We start from the raw sequence: 25,553 nt of genomic DNA on the forward strand, positions 1-25,553 counted from the left end.
AGTGTATCCTTAGGGGTTACTGGCCAGGGTTACTGGCTCTTTTTTTTTTTTTCTGGATGAGGATCATGTGACTACCTGTGGTTATAATATAAATCTCCAATTGTGAGATATCTGTGACAAATGTGGAGAATTATATGCATGTTTCATTGATGTATATAAGTATGTCTGTCTCAAGCAAAAGGCACTACGTTTAGAAAAATTACTAACTTGGCAAAAAGTCTCAAGAGTTACCTACATAACTTCTGTAAGACAGTAGGGAAGATAAGGAATAGAGTATATATTGTCTGAATATATGGGTCACATTTTAAAACCAAGGACCCATGAAAAGTTCTCTTTTACTAAGGGTTAAAAATAAAGGCCTTTAAATCCCCTTAATATGTTTAATGCATGGTTTCTCCCTCAGTAATGTCCCTTGTGGCAGCAGTTACCAGCTTAATTTAAGAACACAGTTTTTTAAACCAATGCGACACTGGTTTAAATGTTCTTAGTACCCTAGGGCAGACCTTCCATAAGCTGATACATGCTTCTCCTACATAATCCTTCTTGTGTCTTTGCCTGTGTTCTGTATGAAACCTGAGGGTTCTGTAACAGGCGGCTTCACAAATGTGCCATCTGGTTATGCTTCCACATCTTTGTCAGAGCTGTTGACTCTTAGAATTACCTTACATGACAACACCTTATCATCCTGGCAAATTCATTACCATCTATCAAAATGTGGCCTCAAGCGTGAGTTCATTCATTCATCCGCCTCTTATTTTAAATGAGCACCTACTGTATGTATCAGGCATGCTTTGAGGCACCAAGGGTAAAGTGGTATAAAAAAAAGAATCTCATCTTATATAAAGGTTATCTTTCTAGCTCTACATCGGTCCCTGGGAACACTGACTATTCCCTCAACTGTGTCTTCATAGTAACTCTAGACTAACATTTCTACTTAGTTATTTATTTGATGGTTCCCTCTTTGACATTGTTCCTTAAGTTGAAAATGTGATTAATTTTTTTTATCTTTTGTGTCATAGTGGTTGGCACAAGGAGGAATATGATGTTTGCTGACTATTTCAAGGGTATAAAATACAGATATCTGAAGATACCAACCGGTGTTGAAGTGTCTGTTGTGGGAACGGGCAATGGCAGATTTGAAAGGACACCAAATGAAGGAGCAGCGGGTTTGGCGGTAGTATAACTTGTTGTTGAAGATGAAACAGTGTCAGCAACAGATAAAGAGCTGATAGTCCTGTTAGCTTCTTGTGGGGGATACGGAGGAAGAAATGGGAAACCCTGAGAAGCATAAGGAGGCATCCCACCTGGGTTACTGTATAGGCTAAAGAGAAAGAGAGGAAAAACATGCAATTAGATTTTAGGAGTAAATTTGTAAAATTATTCCTTAATTGTTCTAAATAACAATTGTTATGCAGTATAGATGGAATTTGTTTATGGCAGGTGCCACTAGTTTTTATAATTATATAAGTAAATTAGATATCATATAAATTGAAAAAATAAGAACACCCCTTAAAAAGAATATTTTGATTTCTTTCCACGAAAAAGAAATATGTTTTAGAAAACATAAGTTCAGCTGGTCACAGCTGAAGTGAATAGAAAGGCCATATTTGAGTTTTGAGCATTCTGCTGGCATCAATGAATATTTTCAGAGAAGAAATGAAGAACACTTAATCCAGGAAACTTGTTCAAATAGCAATTGTTTAGTAGCTTTCACTATATTTGGCAAAATGCTGACTGAAAGTCCAGACCGCTTTTCTAGAAAATTTCAAAGAAAAATTAATTGTATAGATGAATTGCTAAAAATGCTTAACTCTAAAAAAGATGCATAAACACCTCAGATAGGCTGGGACCTTGAACCTGAGACCTTTTATTGGATGAGTGCCTGCACCTGGACAAAGGTCTCCTTGAGCAATAGAATACAAAGAAACCTTAAGGGACTAAAAACAACTGAATGCACGGCAGTCAGGGTAATTATGAATAATATTACAAAATATGTCATGTCACAAAAAGGCCACAAACCAACAGCCACTTCTGAGGTACCTGGGGCAAAAGCAGGGTACTATGCATGATCCCTGTACACAGCAACACCATGGGGTAGGCAGGCCAGCTGGGCCACGCCTTCTTCTGCCCAACCACAGGCCGCCCCCATCCTCACTTCAGGTGAGGAACCAGCCTGCTCTCCTTGGAGGGCAAGCAAGGGTGCCCAGTTTCTTGAGTTCACTCCCTCGTGCTGCAGCACAAGTCCCAGGAAAGCCTTGCCTGAAATTTTTTTTTTAAAGATGTATGTAAAAATCATGCATATATATTAGAAAAAGTGGCACAGCAGTATGTACTCAAGATAAAATCAGAAAATATATTTTTGCAAGATGATAAATACAGGGTTCTGATTCAAATGGTGACACAGGAAGATCCTGGATTCACCTCCCACAGAAACTTAATCGACAGCTATATATGGAACAATTTCCTCTGGAAAAAACCCCCCAAAGTATCTGAGCAAATCAGGCAAACAAGAAGAAAAAGACATCTAGGCTGGTAGGAGAGGTTGAGACACAATCTCACCATAAACCCCACTTTCAGGAAGAGGAACTACAACCTAGAGAAAAAAAACCCAGAGCTTTTCCCTGGAGGGTTAAGGTTTGAGTTTGAACCTGAGAGACAAACACCCAAAACATCTAGCTCTGCAGACAAAAGAGCTCACATCCCAGAAAGTCACAAGGCACAGCAAACTAAGAACAGCTCTCAGAGGGCTCGGAGGCGCAGACTTCCTGGCTGAGGGCCCAGTGCATTAGAGGACCCCACTTACTGTGACAGAGGCTCATCTGCCCATCTTAAAGCAGGCATCTAACTTAACAACATTTAGGCTAATCCCTATACAGTCTTAGGACGGGATTGGTCACCAAAAAGACCAAGTGACAGCAAGTTGCAACTTTCAGCTCCACCCATTGATCTCACGGAAGAGGGAGGCTGCTGATTAAGCTCTATAAAATCTCTTGAACGGGAAGTCTCCACAAGCGCCCTGCTCGTGAATGCATCCATAGTCTATGGGGACAAAAGCTGTTGTGCTCAGGGCTCTCCTAGACCGTGCCCTGCCCTAGGCACCTCTTCATCTGGCTATTCATCTGTACCCTTTATAACCAACCACTAAACATATGTAAAATTATTTTTGAAGTTTCATGAGCCATTTAAATTAATCAAAATGGGGAATCCATGGGAACCTCTGATTTACAGCCAGTTAGTGAGAAGCACAGGAACCATCTACGGATTTTCCATTGATATGTGAAATGGAGCAGTCTGTGAGACTGAGTCCCTCATCTGTGGATCTGACCCCATCTCCAGGTGGACAGCATCAGAACTGAGTTCAGTTTGTAGGGAACACGGTGTTTGCTGAGAACTGGAGAATTGCTTGGTGGTGTTGCAGAAAAATACGTATCAGAGTATTGAAATGTTCCAAAATATATCTAGCTTAAACAATTTTTTAAATGGGAGTGCTACTGTTTTTAACATAATTTAATGTCATATTTAATGACATAAGTTAGCAAAAATTGGAATTGTTTGGAAAAAAAATTTGTCACAAATGTTTAAATTATAATACTGAAGTTTATACAGAAAAATATATAAGAATATAAAGAAAAGAACCTGATAAAAGAAGGTAAAGAGAGTTTAACCCTGGCATAAAGCAAAACACAATAGAAAACCTTAATTTGAAAAAACTTTTTTTTAAAGGAAAACACTGGCAATGGATAGGAAGATCAATGGAACTGAATACAAAATCCAGAAAATTCCCAAGCATGTATAGCAATTCAGTTCAGTTGCTCAGTCATGTCTGACCCTTTTCGACCCCATGAATTGCAGCACGCCAGGCCTCCCTGTCCATCACCAACTCCCGGAGTTCACTCAGACTCACGTCCATCGAGTCCATGATGCCATCCAGCCATCTCATCCTGGGTCATCCCCTTCTCCTCCTGCCCCCAATCCCTCCCAGCATCAGAGTCTTTTCCAATGAGTCAACTCTTCCCATGAGGTGGCCAAAGTACTGGAGTTTCAGCTTTAGCATCATTTCTTCCAAAGAACACCCAGGGCTGATCTCCCTTAGAATGGACTGGTTGGATCTCCTTGCAGTCCAAGGGACTCTCAAGAGTCGTCTCCAACTCCACAGTTCAAAAGCATCAATTCTTCGGCACTCAGCCTTCTTCATAGTCCAACTCTCACATCCATACATACCATACATGACCACTGGAAAAACCATAGCCTTGACTAGATGGACCTTTGTTGGCAAAGTAATGTCTCTGCTTTTGAATATGCTATCTAGGTTGGTCATAACTTTCCTTCCAAGGAGTAAGCGTCTTTTAATTTCATGGCTACAATCACCATCTGCAGTGATTTTGGAGCCCCCCAAAATAAAGTCTGACACTGTTTCCACTGTTTTCTCATCTATTTCCCATGAAGTGATGAGACCAGATGCCATGATCTTCGTTTTCTAAATGTTGAGCTTTAAGCCAACTTTTCTGCTCTCCTCTTTCACTTTCATCAAGAGGCTCCTCAGTTTCTCTTCACTTTCTGCCATAAGGGTGGTGTCATCTGCATATCTGAGGTTATTGATATTTCTCCCGGCAATCTGGATTCCAGCTTGTGCTTCTTCCAGCCCAGCGTTTCTCATGATGTACTCTGCATAGAAGTTAAATAAGCAGGGTGACAGTATACAACCTTGACATATTCCTTTTCCTATATAGAACCAGTCTGTTGTTCCATGTCCAATTCTAACTGTTGCTTCCTGACCTGCATACAGGTTTCTCAAGAGGCAGGTCAGGTGCTCTGGTATTCCCATCTCTTGAAGTATTTTCCACAGTTTATTGTGATCCACACAGTCAAAGGCTTTGGCATAATCAAGAAAGCAGAAATAGATGTTTTTCTGGAACTCTCTTGCTTTTTTGATGATCCAGCAGATGTTGGCAATTTGATCTCTGGTTCCTCTGCCTTTTCTAAAACCAGCTTGAACATCAGGAAGTTCACGGTTCACGTATTGCTGAAGCCTGGCTTGGAGAATTTTGAGCATTACTTTACTAGCTTGTGAGATGAGTGCAATTGTGCGGTAGTTTAAGCATTCTTTGGCATTGCCTTTCTTTGGGATTGGAATGAAAACGGACCTTTTCCAGTCCTGTGGCCACTGCTGAGTTTTCCAAAGTTGCTGGCATATTGAATACAGCAATTTCACAGCATCATCTTTTAAGATTTGAAATAGCTCAACTGGAATTCCATCACCTCCACTAGCTTTGTTCATAGTGATGCTTTCTAAGGCCCACTTGACTTCACATTCCAGGATGTCTGGCTCTAGGTGAGTGATCACACCATCGTGATTATCTGGGTCATGAAGATCTTTTTTGTACAGTTCTTCTGTGTATTCTTGCCACCTCTTCTTAATATGTTCTGCTTCTGTTAGGTCCATCCCATTTCTGTCCTTTATCGAGCCCATATTTGCATGAAATGTTCCCTTGGTATCTCTACTTTTCTTGAAGAGATCTCTAGTCTTTCCCATTCTGTTGTTTTCCTCTATTTCTTTGCATTGATCACTAAGGAAGGCTTTCTTATCTCTTCTTGCTATTCTTTGGAACTCTGCATTCAGATGCTTATATCTTTCCTTTTCTCCTTTGCTTTTCGCTTCTCTTCTTTTCACAGCTATTTGTAAGGCCTCCCCAGACAGCCATTTTGCTTTTTTCCATTTCTGCATGGCTGCAGTCCATGGGGTCGCACAGAGTTGGACACAACTGAAGCGACTTAGCATTCATGCATGCATCAGAGAAGGAAATGGCAACCCACTCCAGGATTCTTGCCTGGAGAATCCCAGGATGGGGGAGGCTGGTGGGCTGCCGTCTATGGGGTCACACAGAGTTGGACATGACTGAAGCGACTTAGCAGCAGCAGCAGCACAGGAGTAGAAACTGGTACAACTTACTCCTTAGGGCAATTCTGCAGTATTCGTCAAACTTACAAATATGTATACCACTTTTACAATGTATCCAACAAAATACTTACAGTTGGGTAAAATGTTTTTAATGTTATTCATTGCATCACTGAGGGCAAAAGGGTGGGCCTTTTATGCAAGTTTGGAAACAACAAAAATTCCATTAATAGGAGTCTTAAGTTATGTTGTATCCATAAAACAAGTACTTTGTGGCTATAAAGAAGAATGAGGAAGTGCTTTATGTACCAATATGGAAAGCTCTCTGAACCATACCACTGCTGCTGCTGCTGTTGCTAAGTCGCTTCAGTTGTGTCCGACTCTGTGCAACCCCATACCACTAGTGAGATGAAAATTAAAAAAAAAAAAAGGCAAGGTAATAATATGCTATCATTTGTGTAAAAAAAAAAAAGGAGGGAATAAAATACTGCATGTACATATTTCTTTGTATATACATAAAATATCTCAGGAGTTCTATACATATGCATTCAAACAACCATCTTTGGATACCAATGAGAAGAAAAAGTGAATTGCAAGAGAAAAAGAAATGGAAGGGAACTTTTTACCACACACCCCTTTATATTTTTAAAATTTTAAGCCAACTGAATCTATGATTGAAAAAAATAAGTTAAAATAGTTTTCTAATAAGCTTGTTTATTTCAAAGTATGGCTCATCTTAATCTTAGAGCTTTACTTTTATCTAAAGTATATTAATAACATGTGTAAATATAAAATGTTATTTAGAAAGAATATGATCAACATGAGAATATTTCTACTTGAAATAGATCTTTGAAATAAAGTCTTAATAATTCTGAACAAAACTATATTATAGATACAAACTATAATATAATCTAAGAAATGTAGTGAACTTGCTTTTTAAACAATGTGTATTGAATCACAGAACTTATTTGATATGGGAACAAACAGACTTTTTGGCTTATGTTTTCAAATAAGGTGAATGAGATATATTTAGCCCTATCCTGGAAGAAAATAGTAAATTCAGTTTTTAGATAAAGAATATCAGAGAGGCTTCTGACTCTAGGTACCAAGACATAGGAGTGCAAAGTGATGGCTGAGTTTGATATACCTAATGAATGGGATAATCTAGCCCAAGCTGATTTCCAGGCAGTGTTAAAATACGAACTGATTTTTGAACAAGATAAAGTAAATTAAGTAAAAGAACTGGGCAATTAAGGCAAGAGATATTACAGGAAGAGGAAATAGAGACTGTCAGAAGTTGCAGCATTATGCAATTTAAGAATATTGAACACAAAAAGTTACAAGGGATCAGAAATCGAAATGGCACTGGACACCTTACGAATAGCGGAATGCTTTCAAAATTCTCAGTGGAGAAAAACCAAATAAAACAAACAAACAGAAAGAAATTAAAACAAACAAAAAGAAAAAAAATTTTAAAGAAAAAAACCAAAAACTCAGTGGAAACCACTTCAACACAGAATTTGAACTCTACCAATTATGAACTGTGAGGGTATATTAAAGATATTTGCAGGTTAAAAACAAGAAATCTCAAAATTATTCTTCCCAGCATCTGATAGCATAGTGTACTTTCAAAACTGGTCACAGCACTACTTCTGGGCCCATGTGCTCTCCCATGGGGGGTTCCCAGATGACTCAGTGGTAAAGAATCTGCCTGAAAGGGCAGGAGACATGGCTTCAATCCCTGGGTCCGGAATATCCCCTGGAGGAGGAAATGGCAACCCACTCCAATATTATTGCCTGGAGAATCCCATGGACAGAGAAGCCTGGCAGACTACAGTCGATGGGGGTCACAAAGAATTGGGCACGAATGAGTGGCTGAGCATGCACACATGCTCTTCTAGAACCTTACCACTCCACCATTAAGAGGAAAAGCCTATTTGCTTCCCCTCGAATCGGATCAGGACTCCGTGACTGCCTCAACAAACTGAATGAAGCACAAGTGACACTGAGTGACTTCAGCAGCTAGGCCAGAGAAGGTGAATATGACTTTCTCATAACTCTTTCAGGATGTTCACCCCAGAAGCCAGCCATGGTGGTGTGAAGAAGCCCAGGCTGCATCCAGGTATTCCAACTGACCTCCCCAGGTAAGAGGTTCTGACAAGAGCTTGCTGATGGTGAGTAGAACAGAGACGAGCTCTCTGATGAACTCTTCCTGAATTGAAGAATAATGAGCAAATAAATGTGTTTACTGTTTTAAGCCATGCCAGTTGATGCCAAAGGTGGAGCACAAACAAGCTCTGTTAGTACCTAACCAAACTGCAGATTCACAAGGAAAATAAATGCTGTCATTATTTCAACCACAAGTTTTAGGATAAACTGTTACTCATCCTTAGGAACTTGAACACACCTTTACTTAGGAAGCCACAGGGAGTAAGTAAAGCAAGAAAACAGGAAATAGCCCGAGAAAGAAAAAAACACAGGATGCAGGAAAAGGAGAATCCTATACAGGAAGGTGGAAGGGGAAATCCCAGGATGGCAGGTGGACAGCAGCTGCACAGTAATTCAGAATGGGGGGGGAAATGGAGCAATGTATGCAAGGAAAAAAATACTGGAACCTCAAGATTACCTGACAGGCTTGAGGATGTGAAAAAATTATTTGAATGATATTTTTCAGAGCTGCTGAAAAGAGGTGGGAAATTAAAAAGATCAAAGAATACAAAACCGATGGAAAACTGAAGTAATTATTAACCCCAGAGAAAAGCAAAAAGTTATACCATAACAGAAATGTAATCATTATAAAGTACTTGGCTCAGCAGGAGGGAATATTCTGAGAGTCAATGTAATGAAAGTACCAATCACAAACTTAAGTAGAAATCATAATTTCACAGAGGATGAAGGAAAAGAAAGGTATGTGAAAAATAACTAAAACCTTCATCAGTCATGACAGGAAGTCAGTAGACAGTATCTGAAATCAAAGAATCAACAGACAGCAGTATCTATATATTATACAGAAAGATGAAGACAAATATTAGACAAGCAGCTGAAAAATAAAATCCAGTTACCTCTGAAAAGTATGAATATATCTGTGTGTGAAAGCGAGGATGTGGAAAGCAGACTGCCTTTTAACCTTATTTGAATTTTTAAGCTATGCTTTGATTACTTAGCTCAAAAGTAAATAAATGTATATGCAAACTCTTTCGTTACAAACATACTTACTATGGGAATGCTGTTGAAGCAGGAGCTAAAACTGGAGGATTCTTCCAAAACTCATCCAACAGACTCTGAATAATTTTCCCAAGATCTGAATGCATTGTAAACTAAAAGTAACAGTAATACAGTGATCAAAATCATTTTCGAAAAAAGATTATATAGTCTCATTAAGATAGTTAAACTGTAAAACTTAACCTTAAATCCACTTGTGTAAGTCAAAAATTAAATGAAAGGCAAAGGATATTATGTCAGCTGAACATCCACAACTTACTATAGAAGCAATACCATAAATGAGGTTAAAAGTTTATTTAGTTAACAATGGAGCTGAAATAGTTCCACACTTTACTACTGACAGTAATCTGAAGGTTCAAAGGTAAATACTAAGTACATTGAAGTTATAGTCCTTCATGTTAGTGAATCATATACATATCCTAAAAAATGTAAGGCAAATTTGAATTTTATCCCTTCCTAACTACTATAAAAGATCTACTCTGAACCCGTTTTAACATCAACAGGTCCTCACCACTGAAAATCAAAAGCCCTTCAAGTCAGGATTATCTATTAAGTATAGTGAACATTTTGAAATAAATCATACCATATACATACATTGCTTAGTAACGGAGAGGTAACATACACTCCTTGTTTATCCACTAAGTGATGCCGTATTGGTGGATAAACACTGATCACTGGTTTTTCCTGAGGAAATTGTGGAGGAAGCAATCTGGCAAAAGTAGAACAGATTCAAAAACAAAGACAACGTTATATAATCATAATTCTAAAACAAAGTTACTTAAAAGCAAATTAAATTTTCATACTTTCATTTAGATTAATTATTCAGTAATTAGTGCTCTATTATGGTTGTTGAGTTGACTGAACCTATATAGAAAGACACGCTTTGGCAACAAGACTATAATTAATTCAATATAGTAAAACCTTTTTAATGTGGAGTAAGGATAACGTGAATTATAGACTGTTCTTCAAACTGGGCCAATTAATTGCTTTCAAACACATCACATTGTACCAAACTATCCAAAATTTCAGTGAAAAATTATACATTTTTATCAGGTGAACCATGTTATGCCAGTCTGGCTTTTTACTGAACCACAGGTCTTGGCATGTAACTTTCTAGTGGCTTTTATTCTTTTGAAATGCTGCCAAGAAGTGTTTCACTATACACTGAATTCTTAATGAGCAAATAGATAAAATAATAAGTACTAGGGTTGGAATACTGGAGCTGACACCATGCCTTGGTGCTATGCGGCTCTCTTCAAAATGTCTCAATTAACACATCTCTCCCAACTTTGAGGTCAGTCCTATGGTTTCAGCTAATTAACAGTAAATTCTCAGTACCAAAAGGAAAAAGAGTAAAAATCTTAACCCTTTCAAAGCGACTGCAAATTCGAAATTAGGGAGTGAAATCTTTAACAATGCACTTTTACTGGACATGGAACCTTGCAAATCTCTAAAATCTAGATGAATACATCCTTTTACACTGCCACTCCATTCCCCTCCTGGCTCGGGGAACTATTTGTTGTCAAGAAGGAAACTAGGTCTCTGTTGGCCTCTTCTACTTAGCTGTACCAGGGCGTGTGATGAGAGATAAAACTACCTCAGGTATAGAGTTTAGGCTGTTAAACTACTTTGGAATAGAGGCAATGAATGGCCTTTGGAGCCCAAACAGTCTGGGTTTCTCTCCTGACTACTGTATTCACTACCTACTTGAATATAATTTGTTTTAGTTTTCAGGGCTGCCGTGATGATTCATAAAGCTCCCATATATTGACATAACACAGCATAATGGTTGGCACTGCTATATATTCACTCTTTAATTTCCACTCATTCAACTAGGATTTAATATGGGATCCCACGTGAGGGTACCTCACTAGGCAATGAGGATCTGACGATGAACAAACATAGTTTCTATCTTCAAGTTAAGTGCATTTTTACTGTACCTAACTCAAACACTTGCTTGAGCAGCCAGCCAGCTAATGCAATCTGAGGTAATAATAATTCTTTCATGTTGAAGTCTAATAAATGCACTTATGGCTAAATGAGTACTAGCAATCACTTTGCCCAAACTTTCTTCTTTATTACTTAATAACCTCATGATTATATTTTTTACTTTTAATTTTTTTTTCTTTAAAAATATTCAGCAGATCAAATTCAACTCTGAACTTGCTAGCTGCTGTATTATATTGGTTGCTGAAAACCAGAATATGTTAACTTGTTTCTGATGTAAAGGTGATTGCTCCTCTAACAGTCTCTGCACACGATCCCTTCCACTGCTGGTTGTTGTCATGCTCACTCTTTCAGCCTGCCTCCAGCTAAGAGTTTAGTGCAAATCAATAAAAGATTTATTACATCTTTGTATTCCATTTCCTCTTTCATAGTTTCTTACCACAATCTCTATTACAATGACATATTTAAAATTTTATATTTCACAGAATTGTGTAAGTTTAATAAACTTTAGATACTAGAAAAGGAAATAAATTCACTTTTAAACAGCTTACTTCTGACAGTAGCTAAGAAACAAAATGATAAAAAGATTTTTAAAAGTCCTAAAAGTCCTATTACATGAAAAAATAGGATACAATTCTACTCACATATTAATGTTAATTGTCAGATTATTTACAGTGAAAGGCAACCTGTATTCCACATCTTTCTGTATTTCAGCTATGCTGTAGGAGAAAATTTGAGAAAAAAATTTATCCAAAGTTATAAAAACCATTAATGTTAAAAGCCAACATTAAAATTTGTAGGGTCTACTGAAACTGCTTCATTTTAATCACAGAATCTAGAGAGCCAATATAACTTATATCTTGAGGGGGAAATGATCACAGAAAAGATTATCAAATAAGCAGGCAATACTATTCTGAGATATTGTCAGGGCATTGCTAAGAGATGGAGTTAAGCAAAGAAAAACTCCTGTGCTAGTGCTACATTGACTACTATCGGTTTATCTAATTTATCATTGTGCTGTGTGCTGTGCTTAGTCACTCAGTCGTGTCTGACTCTGTGACCCCCCGGACTGCAGCCTGCCAGGCTCCTCTGTCCATGGGGATTCTCCAGGCAAGAGTACTAGAGTGGGTTGCCATGCCCTCTTCCAGGGGATCTTCCCAACCCAAGGATCAAATCCAATCTCCCATATGCAGGTGGATTCTTTACTGTCTGAGCCACCAGGGAAGAAATTTATCATTAGTAGAAGCAACTGTGGGCATGAGTTTGAACTAACTCCCGGAGAGAGTGAAGCTGGGCATGCTGCAGTCCATGGGGCTGGAAAGAGTCAGACATGACTTAAAAATTGAACAACAAGAAGCAATTGCCAAGTCCTCTAGTTAAAACAGGTCAGCAAGAGAAGACCTACGTTCTGATTACAATCCTGTCACTGCCAGCTGTATTGACAGGGCTTTCAGAGTTTAAACTGAGAAGTCTGGATGAGATGTCTCCTACAGCCTTATGACAGATAGAGACAGCTGGCTGCTTTTCAAAACCAAATATTCCCCTTCTTCCTAAATAAGAGAATCCTGATTTTATTCTGAGCAGTAATGTTGTAGCTTTTCTTGTAGCAAGTTGTTGCTACAGGCTTAAGTTCCAGCCAATAAAACACAGTTAAGTTGGGTGAGGTGGAATTTAAAGGGCAACAAAAACTGGTATAGAGTCTATTTGCCCTTCCTCCCTGGCCCTGAAAGACAAACTTTGAACCATATCGGACCAGGAGTGATCATGAGAATCAGAGCTAAACACTAGGGAGAGCTCAGCAGACAGAATAGCCTGGATCCTTAATGGTTATGGAATCAACAAACTGAATTTCTTGTATGCAAGAGAAAAAGAAACTTTTATCATCTCACTTTTATCAAGTTACTATTTGGGGAATCTTCATTACTAACAGTTGAATATAATTGCCATCTACTAAAAGTTCCCTATACTTTAACATTTTACATTCAGAATTTTTATTAAATTTTTTGGGGGCCATGCCCCCATAGCATGTGGAATCTTAAAGCTTCCTGACCCAGGACTGAACCCACACCCCCTGTATTGGAAGCTTGGGATCTTAACCACTGGACTACCAGGCAAGTCCCCAGAATTTTATTTTATTTTTGATTGCTGGCATGCAATTATTACAAGTATAATCTACCAACCAGATCTTTTGGTGACTCACTTGGAATTCTAACTAACATTTATAATCTTTCCAAAAGGAAAAATGTTAAGTAGTATTAATGAGTTATGGTTGAAAGGAAGCCTGATATCCAAAAGCACATGAATCCTTTTCAAGTATGAATCCTTTTAAAAGATATAGCAGTTACATAACTTATTTTTTGTTCTTTTTGGTTGCTTTAATTAGTAGTTTTGGAAGACCTGTCTTATTTTCCTCATTTTTGGGGGGATGAATCAAGATTGCTGGGAGAAATATCAATAACCTCAGATATGCAGATGACACCACCCTTATGGCAGAAAGTGAAGAGGAACTAAAAAGCCTCTTGATGAAAGTGAAAGTGGAGAGTGAAAAAGCTGGCTTAAAGCTCAACATTCAGAAAACGAAGATCATGGCATCTGGTCCCATCACTTCAGGGGAAATAGATGGGGAAACAGTGGAAACTGTGTCAGACTTTATTTTTTTGGGCTCCAAAATCACTGCAGATGGTGACTGCAGCCATGGAATTAAAAGATGCTTACTCCTTGGAAGAAAAGTTATGACCAACCTAGACAGCATATTCAAAAGCAGAGACATTCCTTTGCCAACAAAGGTCCATCTAGTCAAGGCTATGGTTTTTCCAGTGGTCACGTATGGATGTGAAAGTTGGACTGTGAAGAAAGCTGAGAGCGGAAGAATTGATGCTTTTGAACTGTGGTTTTGGAGAAGACTCTTGAGAGTCCCTTGGACTGCAAGGAGATCCAACCAGTCCATTCTAAAGGATATCAGTCCTGGGTCTACTTTGGAAGGACTGATGCTAAAGCTGAAACTCCAATACTTCAGCCACTTCATGTAAAGAGTCGATTTATTGGAAAAGACTATGATGCTGGGAGGGATTGGGGGCAGGAGGTGAAGGGGACAACAGAGGATGAGATGGCTGGATGGCATCACCAACTCGATGGACATGAGTTTGGGTGAACTCTGGGAGTTGGTGATAGACAGGGAGGCCTGGCGTGCTGCGATTCACGAGGTCACGAAGAGTCAGACATGACTGAACTGAACTGATGACTTTTTTTGCCTTCTGACAAAAACCTAGCCTCTCAAATATGTAAATTTCAGGTTGTCTGAAAGGTTCAAAAATGTTGGGATGGAATTACGGAGAACTCATAGATGTCCCCTCTGACATCCCATGGACTGAAGTTATGACTGAAGAGAAGAAATAGTTGAGAAAAGACTCAAGAAGATATTCAATATTAAGACTAACTTAAAGCTTTTCTTTGGGGATCAGGTTCAGACTAGGATACTAAAGTTTTCCCAGTTGTATTGATATAAACACAGTGTAATCAATAAAACGGCTTAAGCTTTTTGTTTCTGTTATCTTAGATGTCAATGGTGTCAATGCTTCAGAGGAATACTGATCACAACAGTATCAAAGCCAAGTAGAGCATTTTAGTGACTAAGAGCATAACCTCTTCAATCAGGCTTCCTGGGGTCAAATCCTTCCTCCACCATTTACTTGTGTGATCACAATCTGCCTAAGCCTTATCTCTCATATGGTAAATAGGGATGTTAAAAATACCCATCTTGCTAAAAGTGTTGTTAGATTAAGTGAGATAATGCAGGTAAAGCCCTCCCCACATAATACCATAATTGTTTAATATATTTTAGCATTATTAAGCAAGCATTTAAAATACATATCCAAGTTGGAGCCTGTCTAAATTTGTAGTATTAAAGTGTTAAGTCATTTTTTCAGACACTGTCTTTTTATAGAAAACAAAGTGAATTTGATGAAAATAATTTTCGGCTAGAAGTGTTCATTGTCCCCATAATTATGTTGCCCTTCTCCAGGGGTTTTCCCGAACCCTGAGATTGAACCCAGGTCTCCTACATTGTAGGTGGATTCTTTACCATCTGAACCACCAGGGAAGTCAAAGGTAGTATTCGTAATATTAATGAGAACTGAACTATCATTAACAAATTCCAAAACACGTTAACCATGGCAACTGATGGGTTGAGGACATGTTGCCCCTAAATGTGGCCCCTTGGCATCTTCAATATTTTAAACTGAAGGAATATGAGAAAACAGCAGAAACAGGAAGGTTACTCTGACCTTTTCCCTCCTTATCTTTCTTTCTTAAAACAGAAAATAGGTCATAAGACCTCATTAAGAGGTGCCTACCCTACACCAAGAGGAAGGAGCATCTGAATCTCAGAAGACACAGGGACAGTGAAAGAACCCAAGAAGCCAGGCTTGCTAAGTCATCATTGTTCCCTGCAACCACGTCCCCTGCCCCTCCCACTTACTACAATGACAAGCCTGCTTCACTTTATTGTGCTTCACTGATACTGCTTTTCTTTTCTTTTTTTTAACAAATTGAAGGTCTGCAGCAACTTGATGAAAGTGAAAGAAGAGAGTGAAAAAGCTGGCTTAAAGCTCAACATTCAGAAAATGAAGATCATGGCATCTGGTCCCATCACTTCATGGGAAATAGATGGGGAAACAGTAGAAACAGTATCAGACTTTATTTTTTTGGGCTCCAAAATCACTGCAGATGGTGACTGCAGCCATGAAATTAAAAGACGCTTACTCCTTGGAAGGAAAGTTATGACCAACCTAGATAGCATATTCAAAAGCAGAGACATTACTTTGCCGACTAAGGTCCGTCTAGTCAAGGCTATGGTTTTTCCAGTGGTCGTGTATGGATGTGAGAGTTGGACTGTGAAGAAGGCTGAGTGCTGAAGAATTGATGCGTTTGAACTGTGGTGTTGGAGAAGACTCTTGAGAGTCCCTTGGACTGCAAGGAGATCCAACCAGTCCATTCTGAAGGAGACCAACCCTGGGATTTCTTTGGAAGGAATGATGCTAAAGCTGAAGCTCCAGTACTTCGGACACCTCATGAGAAGAGTTGACTCATTGGAAAAGACTCTGATGCTGGGAGGGATTGGGGGTAGGAGAAGGGGACGACCAAGGATGAGATGGCTGGATGGCATCACTGACTCGATGGACGTGAGTCTGAGTGAACTCTGGGACTTGGTGATGGACAGGGAGGCCTGGCGTGCTGCGATTCATGGGTTCGCAAAGAGTCGGATACGACTGAGTGACTGAACTGAACTGAGCAACTCTGCATAGATTAGAGCAAGACCACTGGTATCACTTTTCCAATAGCATTTCCTCACTTCATGTTTCTGTGTTACATACTGATAATTCTCACAATATTTCAAATCCTCTACCAGCAGAAAGACTGCGACTCACTGAAAGCTCAACTGATGGTTAGTGTTTCTTAGCAATAAAGTATTTTTAAGAATACATACATTGGTTTTTAGACATAATGCTATTGCACACTTCATAAACTACAGTATAATGTAAACATAACTTTATATGTACTGGGAAACCCAATAATTCATGTGACACGCTTCAGTGCATCACAGATCTTCCCTGGTGTCTCAAACAGTACATAATCTGCCCTGCAATGTGGGAAATCTGGGTTCAATCCCTGGGTCGGGAAGATCCCCTGGAGAAGGGCATGGCAACCCACTCCAGTGTTCTTGCCTGGAGAATCCCATGGACAGAGGAGCCTGGCGGGCTACATCTGTGAGCACACATGGACGCAGGCACTCAGCTGGCAATACCACTAAGACATGCCATGCACTCCTTAACTCACCACATTCCTCCACAACTGTCATCGCAACTTTCTATCAAGCCCAGTGTAAAATACTCAGGTCCATTTCTTTGGCTCTTCATTTCCTTTTGAAGATCTCCCTGATATGTAAACTCACATTAAATTTGTGCACTTTTCTCCTATTAATCTTTAGTTGGTTTAATTTTCAGACCCAACCCTGAGAGCAAGAACATCAAGGAAGGCTGCTTCCTCCTCTACGTGAGTTGCATCAGATAAAATGGCAGATACTTGTTCCACTTAATTAAAACAAGAATCATTCCCTGAATCTTTATCACAAATGTGATTCTAAATTTTTTGTTATTTCAAGTAACTTTAAAAAAACTTATTCCAAAAATAATTCTTCCTCAACAGGGAAAAAAAATTACTTTTCCAAATCAGTAAAGTTATTTTACAAGAGTTTTAAATGTCTACATAATGTTCTAATATATTGTTTAACCTATTGTGTACTATTAGATATTGAAACTAAGCAGGACCCTGGGGTTCCTGGGCATGAAAGCCTTTCTAAGTCCCCATTTCTGGTTTGTAGGAATAGACTCCAGTCTCCATGACCTTGAAAGGGCAAATTCAAACAGTTGCTAATCAGGGATGGGAGGAGATTGGGAAACAAGGGAGGAGACTGCCCCACCTCACCCACCCCCAGGCCAGACTAAAGGCATGGTGTACCCTGCTCCTTATTAGCAACTCTGCCCTTGAACCTGCTGTAAAACTTTTCAACAAATCATCCCAGGTTGGGACACACAGCTTTTCAGGACACAGGCCGGCTGTGTCTCTCTTTGCCTGGCAAAGTAATAAAGCTATTCTTTTCTATTCCAGCCAAAACTGTCTCAGATTTTATTCCGATTGATGCACAGAGGCTGAGTTTTCAGCATCAATATTTACATTGTTTCCAAGTTTACTGCTATAACCCATGCTTTGATAAACATTCTTACAGTCATATCTTTACAATGACAGGTAGTACTCTGGATGTAAACACACACGTGTTCTTAAGTAATACTGCAATCTCACCAGAGAAAATTTAAATAATCTTCTATTAATAATTTTATTCTCTAGGTTCTCTGAGAACAGTGAATTGCTATGGTTTTATTTCAGCAACTCTGAGTCTGTTTTGGACTAAAGAAAGCTGAGACAGGTAACTTTTGTCAGAATGTGTGGTTAATTGGCATCCACTATATTTTACAGCCCCTAAAACCATACGCAGACAGACCCTGAAATGCAAGAGACACACTAGCTATGGTTGGGATCCCTTTCACATAAGAATCATTTATCTCCTTACTTTATATTTTGTGTAAACATGGATTCTGTAACTAAGATTAGGTTCAGCTTGTTAGGACCAAACTGAAGCCAGGACAGGCTCTAAGGGGCAGGCTAGGCCTGAGGTTTAGTCTCTAGAAAAGCTGAGGCACTGGGAACTCCCGCAAGCAGTGTAGCTCGGCCAATTAGAAAAAAATCCCCATACCCCACCCCCCCCCACCGCCTCCCTGCCCGCGCCAGACCCGAGCCAATCCGGATAGGGATGCGAGGTTAAAAGTCCCACGCGTGCGTACGGTTTAACCAATCAGCTATGCTGTTACAGGAACAAAGAACCGTCTGTATAAAAGTAGATGTGATTCAGAACTCGGGGCTCTCGTCAAGATTCCACTGCGCTGGATGAGACTGGAGCCCTAGCTAGCAATAAACCCCTTCATGCTTTTGCATTGCTGTGGACATCTTATTCTCTGTTTTGGGGACTTGGACTCTGGGCATAACAAGCTGAACAGCTACCATACATTCAGCATCTCCCAAGGGAATGGAAACAGTGTGGTCCCGTTTGCTTTCTCAGTCACCAACTGACTGAAAAAGATCAAGGCTCTGATTCCATCATTTCCCCTTGTTTAACTCAAGGAAGGGTTTTTAGGTGAGGCTGCTGGTGCCGAGTAACCCGGCAGCGTCCTTTCGCTTCGGACCTGTTTCTGTGTGCAGTGGTGGCCAGAGGCTTTGGAGGTGAGAAAATGGCATTTGTGAAGAGTGGATGGTTGCTGCGACAGAGTACTATTTTTAAGAATTGGTTTGACCTGTGGTCAGATGGTCACCTGATCTATGATGATGACCAAACTCGTCAGAGTGTAGAAGACAAGGTCCACACGCCAGTGGACTGCATCAACATCCGCATGGGACATGAGTGTCGGGATATTCAGCCACCAGATGGGAAGCCAGAGGACTGTATGCTGCAGATTGTTTGCCGAGAGGGGAAAACCATCAGTCTTTGTGCAGAAAGCTCAGATGATTGTTTGGTCTGGAAATTTACACTCCAGGATTCCAGGACAAACACAGCTTATGTTGGCTCAGAAGTCATGTATGATGAGACAGCTGTGGCTTCCTCCCCACCCACCTCCTTACACAGCATATGCTGCACCGACCCCTAAGCAGGCATATGGTTATGGTCCATACAGTGGAGCATACCCACCAGGAACTCAAGTTGTCTATGCTGCAAATGGTCAGGCTTGTGCTGTACCCTATCAGTACCCATATGCAGGGCTTTATGGACAGCAGCCTGCCAACCAAGTCATCATTCATGAAGGGAACCGAGACAATGACAGAGACCTGGTGCTGGGCATGCTGGCCGGAGCAGCCACAGGCATGGCCCTGGGGTCTCTGTTCTGGGTCTTCTAGAGTCCATGGAACCTCAGTGTGCATAGCTTCTGATACCCCGTGTGCAATAATATGATTTGCAAGGCATTTCTGTTATAAATGTTCTTAGTAATAGGTTTAATAGTTCTTTTGAAAGTAGTGACAAAATGCTTATAAGTATACAGAAGTACTGCAGAGAAAGCTTTGGACTACTGTTTAGCTAAAATGTAGACTCTATGGGCCCGACTGAGCGACTTCACTTTCGATAAAAGGTTTAGATGCTTAAATAAAGACATTAGACAATTTCCCTCTCCCGTCTAAATCTCCAGGAAATACTGAAACTGACTTTTAAGAAGCAAATCTATAACAGTGCTGGAAAGTAAAGGGTTCCATATATAAACTGACAACAAATTCTGAGGAATCTTAGAAAGATAAAGATTAAAAAAAGATGAGATTAAAGGAAAAGATAAGTGTTTAGAAAAATTAAATATAGGACAACAGTCCTGTCTGCCCCAGAAATCCATGGGGTGGGAGCCTCGAAGGTGGCAGCACCTCAGGAAGCTCCTGACTCCCAGGCAGTCTCCATCTCCAAAAGACAACTATCAGCTTGCCCCAGGACAAAGCAAGTCATTCTTCTTCACCTATCAACTGAGGCAGGCCAGGATACACAGAACTAAAGACCTACAAACAAGACTACCAGGAATCTTAAATACAGAGGTTTGAACAAAACAAAAGCATTAGAGGCATGCACTAAACTCAACAAGCTCCAAACACAAAAACTCAAAGATTTAGAATTAGAGGAGCAAAGATAAGACTATAAATTTGTTACAATATCCTCAGGGGAACAAAAGAAAACAGCACTTGAGTTACCAGTCCAAGCCTGTACCTTTCTGTGCAGCACAGGACAATAAATCCAGAGACAGTTGTTAGGGCAAGGAATAGACTTTATTTGGAAAGCCAGGGAATCAAGAAGACTGTAGACTCAAGTACTAAAAGTACCATGTTGCCTGAGGAAGAGTTCAGGCTTCTTTTATATTAAAAAGGGAGGGAGTAAGGTCAAGTATTTCCTGTTTCTGGTCAGCCACCCGTGGGGAGGTGCTAATTTTCTCCTTTCTGTAGGCATTCACAGGTGGGGTTCATCAGGTATTTTACCTTAATGCTGATTACTTGGGAGGCAGAGTTTCTAGGGATGGACCATTATGTTTAGTTGAAGTTTATAGGCAACTGCTGCTGCTAAGTCGCTTCAGTCGTGTCCGACTCTGTGCGACCCCATAGACAGAAGCCCACCAGGCTCCCCTGTCCCTGGGATTCTCCAGGCAAGAATACTGGATTGCCATTTCCTTCTCCAATGCATGAAAGAGAAAAGTTAAAGTGAAGTTGCTCAGTCATGTCTGACTCTTAGCGACCCCATGGACTGCAGCCTACCAGGCTCCTCTGTCCATGGGATTTTCTAGGCAAGAGTACTGGAGTGGGGTGCCATTGCCTTCTCCGTTATAAGCAACAACCCTTTATTAATTAACCTGTAATAGAATACAAAAGCTCTTCCCTATTACACTTGCTTACACACACACACCCCAACTCTTCAGTAGGCAACAACCCTCTAGTAATTAACTTGTAACAGAATACAAAAGCTCTTCCCTATTATATTGCATTCACACACACACACTGGCTGACATGAAAGTGAATAATTAAGAAACTTGAAATTTAAAATAAATAGTTGAATAGCTGGTTCAGTGCTCTGTTTGGAAGATGCTTCATACTGTACCCTGCTCTTGCAGAATGCTGATGCATGTTAGCATAAAGGCTTTTCAGAAATTCTAGAGTACTCAATTTTGTTTTCTGTATGTTTGACATAGACCACTTATTTCATAGCTATTTTTGAAACACTGCTCTGTAGAAGACATTGCATAATGACAGAGATGGGCAAAGAGCTATAGGAACACAGGAGAAAGAACTTAACCTAAAGAGGGGTGGGGGAAATGCGGTCTTTGGGGGAAAAATAGTATCTGAGCTAACCCCAGGTAAGAGTTAACCCCAGGAAACAGAACCAGGGAAATAAAATGTACATTCCAGACAGAGGAAGGACAATTAGAAAAGCTTCAGTAGGAAATAACACTGGGTCTCTAAAAGTCTCTGTATCTTTTGCCATTAAAGAAACTTCACATTGTGTCTGCTGACACCTTTCCACTGGTCATGTCACTATCTTCTGTGACAACCAGGCATTAAGCTAAAGAAGCTGGCAAAAGTTAGGAAGCCACTGAAAAGAATAACATCAAAAAATTCAAATTTTAAAGATTACTCTGGCACCCATGTGGCAGAGAAAAGGGAGTAAGAATGGAGGCAGAGAGAATAGTATGATTATGATACAGTGGTAACACAGATGACTAAGTCAAAACAGGATGACCAGGTTTCTGGCTTAGGTGAGCAGGCAGGAGAGACAGCTGGGAAGAAATTCAGAAGTAGAAGGGGAAAAGTAGATGTAGTCAGATTCAACTAGCAATGGAGAAATGCTTACCTGCGTGGTAACGTTTTTTTTTTTTTAAGTAGGTATGGATGGATACTACTATGTGGAAAATTAACTAGAGAGAGCACTTGACTGTTACTATCTATTTAGGAAAAGTATTCTTACGTACCAAATTAAAATTCCCGTAATTATGGGATTGTTTGATATACATAATTTTTAAGTTCACTGTTAGGAGTTCAAATTTAGAGTGTCAAAATATTGACATTTTGTAGGTTTCTGTAGCTTCAATAAGTTGTCATAGCAGATTCTTGTAGGATTTTTATTGCAACAAGGTGATTTTCTTTCACAAGGAAGTTTTATTCTTACATATCTTTAAGAGTTAGATAATGTACATGACAGAAGGCAGTTGCTTGTAGTACAACAGAGTGTGACTGCAAACTGGTAAAATGGAGAAGAGCAGCCCCAGTAAATACCACAGCCACTCTTAAGCTCAAAGCAAATACTGCTATGTGGGAAATGTTGCCAGGTCTTTCTATTTTGAAAGAAAAGTTGGAGGGGACAAAGTCTGTATGAGAAATCTTTGTATTTGCTGCTAAACTTTGCTGTGAACCTACAACTACTCTAAATAGTAAAATCTATTTTTTAAAATTTGGATATTTTAATGAAAAAAAACTCACACTATGTTGACAACAGATCCATTAAAAAAAAATACAGCACTGATCTGGTTAAAACATATACACATATCCTCTCATTACAAACTTTTTGTGTTGTAAAGTTTGTATGTGAGTCCTTTTGAGCTGACAGTAGAAACTACAAGAAAGAAAGATTTGGAATCTAGGCTTACTCAGAAACACGTGAGTTTACAGGAGACAGCCTTATACCTGAGAGCAGAGGTTAAACTAAACAGCTATAGGGTACAAAACTATACCGTAGCAGACTCTCCAAAGAAGTTACAGAGTTTTTAAAGATTTGGGTAATCAGAAAGAATATCGAAGGACTGGTAGCAAAAGAAAATTTCAAAATGATGTTTATAGACTATGGAGATAGTCTATTGTATTTAAGATACAATTATATCTTAATTGTATCTTAAAAATCTTATATTTAAGATAAAAATATAAAATAGCTGGCATTTATAGATACATTTTAGTGTGTGTCAGATAATATTCTAGTCTCTCTACATGTATTGTCTGAAACCTTTCAAAATTAAAATTTACATTTCATTTGTGAAGAAAAACTCTCTGGAATGGACTTGCTTTCTGAATGGAAAGTCAGAAGTAGGCCTGCCAAAGACAAATGAACTGGAGATTTATGAGCGATTCAAGGAAATGGCAATCCACTCCAGTACTATTGCCTGGAAAATCCCAAGGACAGAGGAGCCTGGTAGGCTACAGCCCATGGGGTCGCAAAGAGTCGGACACGACTGAGCGACTTCACTTCATTAACAATAAGCTGGCTAGATCCACGTAGGCTATGAGGCAAAGGTTGTAGGCACACCGATTCCATGCAGTGGAAAGAAGGAATACAATCTGTTACCTGCATACTGTGTGTCAGAAACTCTAATAAATGTGTATATATATTACTTAAGTATCAACAATTCTGCAGGATAAAAATCCCAATTCCTGATTTTACAGATGGAAACTAAAGCTTAGAGTTCACATAAGTCATGCTGCTTTTCCTGATGTCATTAATTTTTGCTTGTTTGCATTTATTTTCCTCAGATTCATTTTGTCTAGCATCTCATATCAGAGTGAAACAGAAGAAAGCAATTCCGATAAATATAATAACACCCAAATCAGATTTTCTTTTTGAATATAAAATAAAAATAGCACCAGAATTACCACATAACAGATTATTAAAATGAGAAAGAGAGCTGATCTCCCGAAGTAAAAGGTAACAAAGACACTATTTGTAAAACTTTGAATCCTTGCAGTTAATTACAGACAATACCATTCACAGCACAGCTTCAGGCTATTGTTTCTGAGCTAAGGAAGTAAAGTAATAAAGCAGCTAAGTAACTAGATATGTGAGAGAGGAAAAACCAGGATAGTTAGGATGATAACTGTTGATTTACCATCAGATTCTGGTATTTTCTGGCTGTCAGGTGCAGTGCAGGGAGCTACTTAACAGCTTCAATTCTAAAGACTCTTTAAATACTGGGATTAGTGTGTAACAACTGGGATAGTTTCAACTCCAAGTAATTGAAAAATCAGTTTGAACCTGTGCTTTATTTGTACGTGTAAAACAAATGTATACGTATCATCTTATACAGACAGAAATCTAGAGGCAGGGAGGTTCCCACTCTGGTTAAGTCAGTATCACAGTATTATCACAGACTTTCCATCTTTCTACTCTACCACATGCAGTAGTCAGCCCACCTTCCTTCATCATCTAAGCAGTTCCAGGCATCCCAAGTAACACAACAATATCCAAAAACAGAAAGAGGCATTTCCTTGTAGACGTCTCTATTACCAAGAAAATGTTTTGTGTAGCTCCCCAAAAGACTTCTTCTCCAACTCCAATGACCAAGATTAGGTCAAGTTTCTGACAATAACTAGCAGTGGGAATAAGACCATCATCACTGGAGTAAACAATCACTATTTACCCATAGAGATTGAAGGGGCTTGGCCTCCATTAAAGAAGTGGCCCTGCAGACTAGGAACCCAAAAAGGTAATGTTCTTCCAAGAAATCAGAAGAATGGAGTTAGATGGGAAATCAACAGTGTGGCTGTAAGTAAGCTTCAGGAAGTACAAGAAACAGAATTAGTTCTACTCTTGCCCCATAATAGAGTGGTAAGTTGAAAATTATGATGACTGTACTTAGAAAGTGGCATATATTACTTCAGCCTAGTAATCTGCATAACTTCCAGTTTCCATTTTCAGAGCAGACAGAAGCATGCTACTATATAACAACTTTATGACAGTGTTCTATGTGCCCTGCCTCCCCAGTAAGGCTTAAGAGCATTTCTTAAGGCAACTAAAAATGAAGTTTAAATTAGGGAAAGGAAATTAAAGAGACTCTTTCCTGAATGGGATTTCTTTGAATTATAAGTAGTTAAAAGAAAATAGAAGTTGGAAGGTAGATGAGAGAATGGGGTGGGGAAAGGTTGAGTGAGTGAAAGTCGCTCAGTCATGTCCGACTCTCTGAGACCCTGTAGACTACACAGTCCATGGAATTCTCCAGGCCAGAATACTGGAGTGGGTAGCCTTTCCCTTCTCCAGGGGATCTTCCCAACCCAGGGATCGAACCCAGGTCTCCCGCATTGCAGGCGGATTCTTTACCAGCTGAGCTATCCTGAGAAGAAAAAAAGTGAGGCATTGATGGCAGAAAAAGAGCTGCTGACCCTGTAAATGGAGAAGGGACAGAGTATAAAACATGAGGTAGGGGGGCGGAGTGCAACAATATATTAAAATTCATAATTGAGGAAGTTCTGTAGTATTCATTAAAATACCATTTGAAACAGTCTTTCAACTTTTAGAGTGCATTTTCAGAATAACCAATTGCAGTGTCTTTTTGTAAAAAAAAAGTTGTAGTATTGAATTTTCAGAATAACCAATTGCAGTGTC

The 25,553-nt window shown here is 39.4% G+C and overlaps 1 protein-coding gene and 1 pseudogene across 1 annotated transcript in view; one reads left to right on the top strand and one right to left on the bottom strand.

The window, feature by feature from the left end:
- Window positions 1-25,553, bottom strand: part of VPS37A (VPS37A subunit of ESCRT-I) — a 38,584-nt gene that overhangs the window by 10,428 nt on the left and 2,603 nt on the right. Inside the window, exons 2-5 of the mRNA XM_040243154.1 lie at window positions 11,710-11,784; window positions 9,713-9,827; window positions 9,113-9,213; window positions 1,096-1,321 (exon numbers count right to left, since the gene is read on the bottom strand). Coding sequence (XP_040099088.1) covers window positions 1,096-1,321; window positions 9,113-9,213; window positions 9,713-9,827; window positions 11,710-11,784 — 517 coding nt within the window. The remainder of the gene's footprint in view (window positions 1-1,095; window positions 1,322-9,112; window positions 9,214-9,712; window positions 9,828-11,709; window positions 11,785-25,553) is intronic.
- LOC120865782 lies at window positions 18,811-19,635 on the top strand (annotated as a pseudogene).

Source organism: Oryx dammah, unplaced genomic scaffold (assembly GCF_014754425.2).
Source record: "Oryx dammah isolate SB20612 unplaced genomic scaffold, SCBI_Odam_1.1 HiC_scaffold_7, whole genome shotgun sequence".
In the NCBI taxonomy this organism is placed as follows: domain Eukaryota; kingdom Metazoa; phylum Chordata; class Mammalia; order Artiodactyla; family Bovidae; genus Oryx; species Oryx dammah.